The sequence below is a fragment of the Arachis ipaensis genome, chromosome B05 (genome assembly GCF_000816755.2).
Source record: "Arachis ipaensis cultivar K30076 chromosome B05, Araip1.1, whole genome shotgun sequence".
Classification (NCBI taxonomy): Eukaryota; Viridiplantae; Streptophyta; class Magnoliopsida; order Fabales; family Fabaceae; genus Arachis; species Arachis ipaensis.
This window is the reverse complement of record NC_029789.2, coordinates 149861264-149868363: the sequence shown is the minus strand read 5'-3', so window position 1 is coordinate 149868363 and position 7100 is coordinate 149861264. Positions and strand designations below refer to the sequence as shown.

General features: G+C 31.8%; 1 protein-coding gene and 1 long non-coding RNA gene across 3 annotated transcripts; both read right to left on the bottom strand.

The window, feature by feature from the left end:
- Positions 2233 to 6860, bottom strand: LOC107645085 (putative methylesterase 12, chloroplastic). 2 transcript variants are annotated; one of them, XM_016349115.2, is made up of 5 exons: positions 6519 to 6860; positions 5387 to 5626; positions 5150 to 5293; positions 4349 to 4483; positions 2233 to 2737 (listed from the first exon to the last, which is right to left on the bottom strand). In XM_016349115.2, the coding sequence occupies exons 1-5, from the start codon at positions 6765 to 6767 to the stop codon at positions 2465 to 2467; spliced, it is 1041 nt and encodes a 346-aa protein (XP_016204601.1). In that variant the 5' UTR covers positions 6768 to 6860; the 3' UTR covers positions 2233 to 2464. The 2 variants fall into 2 exon arrangements, with proteins under 2 accessions (XP_016204601.1, XP_016204602.1); XM_016349116.2 differs by having other exon boundaries at positions 6525 to 6860.
- LOC110262715 lies at positions 5876 to 6512 on the bottom strand. The gene is made up of 2 exons (XR_002347703.1): positions 6334 to 6512; positions 5876 to 6178 (listed from the first exon to the last, which is right to left on the bottom strand). It is a non-coding gene; the product is annotated as an uncharacterized LOC110262715 (long non-coding RNA).

Here is a 7100-nt window from a genome sequence, read left to right as displayed (position 1 = left end):
CACTTTTTCATTAAAAATTAGATTAATACTATTTTTTCATTATTGGTCTTGTTTTATATAATGCAAAACTCTGATCATATAAATTACGGACACTTTACTAAGTTAACGTGTTCACGTGTCGGACACATTTTGGACACGACACTCACTGACACTCGTCGGACACGCGTGTCTGCTATGTTCAACCGTGTCTTAATAAAAAGCAAGAATTCTTCTTCGGACACACTTGGACACACCTAAATACCATCACGTGTCAGCGTGTCCAGTCTTATTCTTAACATATATTCTTGAAAAAAATTTAGATATAGTATATATTATTATTTATTAAAATAAAAAATATTTTAAATACTTGATATAATTAAAATAAGACACTAAAAATAATTAAAAAAATTAATTTATATTTTAATATCAATAAAATATCAAAATATCATTACGATTTACCTAAAAAATACTTTATATTTTATATGTATGCAGGTCCACGTGTCTTATAAAATTTTAAAATTCGCGTGTCAGTGTATCCTGTGTCGTGTCGTATCCCGTGTCCGTGTCAATAGTAGTTTGATCTACTGCTCTTAATTATTAAGCTTCCTTTACTTGGTTGTCTTTTAGTTTGGTCCTTAAATTTACATGACTCAAAAAACCTCAGTATTATAGAATCTTCTTAAGATATTCCTTTAATTATAATCAACAAGCTCTTAATGTTAATTATCGTTGCAGCCACATCATGTTGTGTTCTCTTTCGCAATTGCAATATTCATGTGTTTGGAATAAACATTACTTTATGCAATGTGGCTAATTGAGTTAATTCAACCATCACTTATTCGTTTTTTAACGTCGCCTTTTACTTCACATATGATAATGTCATATACATGATTCTAACACTAATTAGTAACTAGAGCGGTGTTTCTATTGAGAAAGGAACATAAAGGATATTGATAGGTCAACATATAATTTAAAAATATTTTACAAGCTACTTTTAATATTTTATAAGTTTTACTCTTTACCTAATATTATTTTTTTGGTTTTATTCATTAAATTATTATCTGTTAATATAATTTTTATTCATCTTTAATCACTACAAGAGAAACAGTACTTAGCAGCGGAAAATTGTCGGCGTTTCGCCTAATATTATTTATTTCGTTAACATAGTTTCATTCATTAAATTATTATATATTAATAATATAACATTGACAAAAATAACAAGCAGAATCAACCATTATTTTTTAGTTTTATCTAACTTATATTCTAAAAGTACATTTTAAGATTACCAATTAAAAAAATTTGTATAGAAAAAATATAAAATTTAATTTTTTAATACATTTGTTGTTCGTTTATTAAAATAAAAATTTAAAAATTTTTATTATTATAACCTTAACATATATTTTTAAAATACAAGTTAACTAAACTCTTAATTTTTTTTTTCCTATAAAACAGAACTTACATGGTGAATTTTAATCAATTAATTACGTTAACCTCTACAGTTGCATAATTATATTTTAAATAATTCATTCTGATATTATGCCTGATCTTTAATGAAGGTGATCCTATTATTTTCTCAAATTCTCCATAACCCAAAATGCTACTTACCAAAAATAAATGGCCCAATCTTTCCATTAGCTTAGCTTGCGCTTGTAGCTGATATCTCAGCTATAAATATTGCCTACGAAGAACGACAAAAACAGCCTGAAGTGCAAACAAAGTAATTGTTAAAGGATCTATTTTGGTTCACGCTTGTATTGATAAAGAGAATTGACTACACCATTCTTTTACTTATTCTACAACATTATTTTGCCAATTCATCTGCAACTTTAAAATTTTTTAATATATATCTCAATGGCTCTGCTTCATGGCATAGCAATATGCCATTAAAGTGGTCCGACACACGTGAAAACTTTTCTATATTATTTAGTTATTTTCACCATATTCTAAATTTTTTAAGAACTTTATCTATTGTTCGTACATTTCAATATTGTTGTACCATGAATTTTGAAGTGCTATTTTAATAATTTATCCTTAAATAAAGAGACAATTTAAAGGCTTTTATTCAATTATATTATTATGTATTTTTAGAACAAATATATTAACTGAATCCTGAAAAATATTTGAAAAGGGAGGAAGAAAAATCCAGTATACCTGATGTCATTTTAAATAATTTCACTTTTATTAACTTTATACACATTTAATAAATAAAAAAATAAATTATAGACACATTAATATTTATTGATACACTAATAGTAATAGTAATAGTAGTAATAATAATAATAAAACAAATGAAACATACCCGAAGCTTACACAAGTCACTTACAAGTCAGGAAATTAAATCATGCCCCTTCCTCTTCAAGATTTCATGATCTAGAAGTAAAAATGAAATACTCCTCCCAATTAGGCTTCTTCCACTGTACTACACATACAACTATAATCGTTAATAATGCAAAGATAGATACATCAAATCATGTTCACCATTAACCTATGGAATTTGAGCTATTTCCACCAAAATTTTGTGCAGAGATTGTGGCTTGGAGAAGAAAGGACAGTGGTCACTGCCTTTGATTTTGAAAACTCCTTCAGGTGGGTTTTCCCTCACTAGCTTCTCTTGAACATCTGGTGAAAGGGCACGATCATCCAATGTCTGAATGTAAAACCGGCGGCCTCTACCATATTTGTTGGGCGATAAAGATAGCTTCTCCATGATAGGGCCAAGAGGGCTAGGTCTCATGGAAACCATGGCTAAAGCAACATCCTGAAATTGAAAATTACCTAGTTTCAAATTGAATGGATTCAGGCTTAATTTGATAAAACCTTTTGAAGAGGTGAACATCTCATTTTGTGTTTGATAAATCAACATGTGATTGTACTTGCCGTGTTTAAAAATTCAGTGTTTTCTAAAACATATAAGGAGGTGCTTTTTAAAGTTAACGTGTACTTATCAAAATTTATCATTATACTTATATCTATCATGGTTTATTTAAATTCTAAAAATTATTTTACCAAAACATAATTTTTATTACTTGTGCTTATTGAAAGTCATTTTTAGTTTGATTTACCATTTTTAAAAGGCTATCTTTCCGAAGTCAGCTTTAATAAATTATTTTTAGAGAAAAATTGCCAAACCAGCCCTCAATAAGGAAATAATATGTACTGATGGTAACTTGAAAAAAGCTAATTCAAATTGTTACAAACCTAATTTATAGTTGAGTATTTTAATTTTTCAAATATTTATATTTTCCAAGGTCATCCTGTGCTTGAAGTTTTTCCATGTAAGCTTTGTAGAACAAGAACCTATTTTGGTAAAGTTTTGTCTTTTCAAAATGACTAAATTAGCTTATTAAAGATAGCTTTTGGTAACAACTATATTTGGAAAATCAAAATAAAAGTGACTTTCAATAAGCACAAATTACAAAAATTATATTTAAGAAAAATGCTTTTAACATTTAAAATGACTTTAATTAAAAGAAATATAATAAAAAGTAAGAATATAAAGAACGGCAAAAGGCAAATATTCTTAACCAAGATGAAATTAGGGGCAAGGGACTTCTAATAATGCATCTATTTTGATCCAACCAAATAAAGGAAAAATATAGGTAGACAATGAGAGTACTAAACAATGTGAACAATAAATATGTCGGATATTCAATTCAATAAGTATACAAATGATTATGTTCATTATTTTTAATTGGATGGTTATTCCTTTTGATTCGGTTTACTCATGCACAATTAATAATGAGTGGATGTTCAATTCATTAGGTGTGCGGATGGTTATCCTAATGTTAGGGTTTAGGGGATAATTTGAGAGTAGAGTGTTTTTTTACTTTATTGGGTCAATTCTAGAGCCTATTGTTCACATTGTTCACAAAAGTCATTGTCTACCTAGCAAAACCCCCAAATAAAACACATAATTACAAACACCACATAGTGCCACAAAATTTTAGACTTTTATTCTCCATATTTCATCCAAACCCTTCAAAGCAGTCAAAGAAAAACTGCTCCCTCCAGCACACATCAAACACATTGATCCAAAAGGAAAGTCGATGTTAATAATGCATGAGCTACATTTCAGAGCTTTGGCTTAATAAAACATAAATTGGAGGTGAAATAAAAAAAATGAACGGGTTTGCAGCATGTCAGAAGGTTGATGAATTCTTAATCCAATCAGGTATTGCTGGCCCTTACACAGAGCAATGTTTCAAGAATAAACCTCTCCAAATTAAGAAAGAATGAAAAAGAAAAAAAACAAAAACAAAAACAAAAAGGAAAAGGCAACATAAACAATTATACCAGAAGAGACCACCACTATATAGAAACCAAAGAATCTAGGAGGAAAATGTTAGAAATAGAGTTGCATCCATCATACCTTAGATGGGGACTGGTTAAAATATAACCCTTTCATCTGCTCTTTCTCAAACATAAATCCTGTGGGGGGCTTTTCTTTACCATTCCCATGTATCAAAAACTTGGATTCTTTCATAAAATGTTCAGCGGAGCCAAGCTGCAGAGTAGATAATGTGAGAAAAATTACACGTTCTTCATGGTAAAATGCAAAACAAGGTTAATCAAAACATTAAGATTTTCATAAGTTCTCTCAAAGCATCATTTTACAATAGTCATGGACAGTGACACCACTATGCGGCACATTAGAGCAATAAAACACTAGAAATTTATGTATTTAAGATGGTAAAAAGGGGGGGGAAACCATACAGTTTGCCAGAAAATTAGTTAAGACATCAAATTCTAGAATCTGAGTTATTGAAAACAAACAGTCATGACATTGTAAATTTGTGATGATAGAGTAAAATGCAACCTAATGATAAGCTAGTAAGGTATTTGAGGTTGCACTACCCAAAGACAGAAGTAAAAGGAAAGATGTAAGACCTTAGGAAAACCGTTCTATATTATCAACCCCTAAGAAGTGATCTATTCCAACCCAAGGTTCCTGAACTATTTGTGCCGCATAGTCGGCAACTTATACTCCACATAAAAAACATAATTGCCAAATGAATGGTTACGTAGTTGGAATGCTTAGTTGGGCACTACATATTATATAAAAATGTTTTAGCATGTGTTATCATTAATTAAAGGTTGATTGGAGGATCTATTCACCATAAGTGAACCCTAAAAAGTTCAACTGATCATCACAAAGAAATTAACCAGGTACCTCGTCAGCGAAAACATCAAAAGGCCTTTGGCCATCAGTCACCATCGTAGCACAAAGGAAAATAGCTTTTGAAATCTTCTCTGAATAATGTTCCAATGCATAAGAAATGCAGGCACCACCAATGCTATGACCAATAAGAATAACCTGCAAGATTTCCATTTTCATTAAATACATAGATTAACATAGGGTAATGAGATGTGTCAAAGATAACATATTTTCAATGTCACAGTTTCAAACCTTTTCATCATCCGGAAGGTTTACAAGATAATCAGTTAAAGGTTTTGAATACTCTGCCAATGTTGTGACACTGTTAGCATCAGTGAGATCAATTCCAGAACCGGTAAGATCTAAGGCAATGGGAAGCAGGCCTGATTCTTCCAGTAGGGCAACAGTCTTGTACCAACACCATGCTCCAAAACCTTCTCCATGGATTAATACAAACTTCTTTATTTTAATGTTCTCCAGAATCTCTGGAACCTGTGCAAGATATGGGAAGCAAGAGAGCAGTAGAAATTAAGGAGGAATTATTTTAATCATATGCATAAATTGAAACTCCTAAGATTTCAATTGAGGAGGAATTTTTCGTAATTTAAATTTAAATAACAAGCATAATCAACCTGCATTAACAAACATAATTAAGCACCAACACCTCAGTTGGTTTATCCAATGACAGTATTAATGGTACAACTGTTGAATGCCATCTAGTTCCAAACACAAAATCAGCCCTAATTCTCCCCTTAAACAACTATGCTAAACTTTCCTAAATGAGGCAAAATTACCTGCATTCTTCCATCAGGCTTTGGAATAATTGGAAGTCAAAATGCATTGGTAACTTATAAATGTCATGGTTTTCGTTTGAAACTCCAAACGCATGGCCAAAATCTACATGATTATAAGGTTTCAATACCCAAACCAAACATGCAGCTTCATACATATGCAACAACATGATTGCGATGCAAATTGCATAAAATAGAGTTTTGGAGACGACGGTGACAAGGCTTTGGTGGAGTCAGCACTGGGCAACTCAACCTACACAAGGCGGGCAGAGAAGTGGGGTACGTATATTGGTAAATAAATTGCATCTGCTTTTGAAAGCACGGTGAATTGGCCATGTACTTTTTCCAGATGCACCTTTAAAAAAAAAAAAAAAGAAAAAAATAAAGGAAAAAGTTGCCCTTGGATACCTTTTCTAATACTTTTCGGCTATGGCCTGTCCTGTTGAGTGAAGTTGCTCCCACCACTAACAATTAACTATTTTTCCCCCTTTCCCTCCTACCCACGAGCTCCTCAAAGATCTTAATCATGACAAGCCACTTTTTGGCAGTGAAGAACTGATTGAAAAAAGAGGTGTCGCGGTTTGGTAGCGTACCTGTACCTGTTTATTGACGGAGAAAGAATCAGAGAGATTGCGCCTTCTGGAGCTCGTGGAGCCGATTCTCCTTGACATGGAACCTTCGAACCTCTGAGACAACTGATGCTGTTGGAGTGCCATGGAGAGTGCCTGTAGATGCAGGTCTTCCTCTGCCACCAGCTTCCTCTGTGATCTGCCCATTCTCTTGCTTCTCGATCCAACATCTTTCGTCTCCTTCTTTGTCATGCAAGTAAAACGATTCCCCATCTCTTCCTTCACCTTCACAATCACTTTGAAAGTTTAAAGTTCTCAGCTCTTCCTCTTTCTTATTATTATTAATTATTATTATTATTATTATTATTACATAACAACTTTTGGACTATAAGTTTCTGCTATATTTCGTAAATTATCGAGATTTTAGCCAACCCCAAGTTCTCAGACTCAACAAACTAAGCGTATTATTATATTATATGATTTAATGATTATGATTATAAAAAACAAATTAAAAATACGTAAATTTCGGTTGTTGAACATACGGAGTTGTTGAGGAAGGGCGTTGGTGCTTCTTCTTTTTCTGTCTTATCATCACCTTCTCCTTTA

Coding starts and splice junctions, on each gene's coding strand:
- LOC107645085 (XM_016349115.2), bottom strand. CDS start 6,767: ATGGGGAATCGTTTTACTTGCATGACAAAGAAGGAGACGAAAGATGTT. Junction 5,627..6,518: donor CCGTCAATAAACAGGTACAG/GTACGCTACCAA, acceptor TATCTTGCACAG/GTTCCAGAGATTCTGGAGAA. Junction 5,294..5,386: donor ACCTTCCGGATGATGAAAAG/GTTTGAAACTGT, acceptor GAAATCTTGCAG/GTTATTCTTATTGGTCATAG.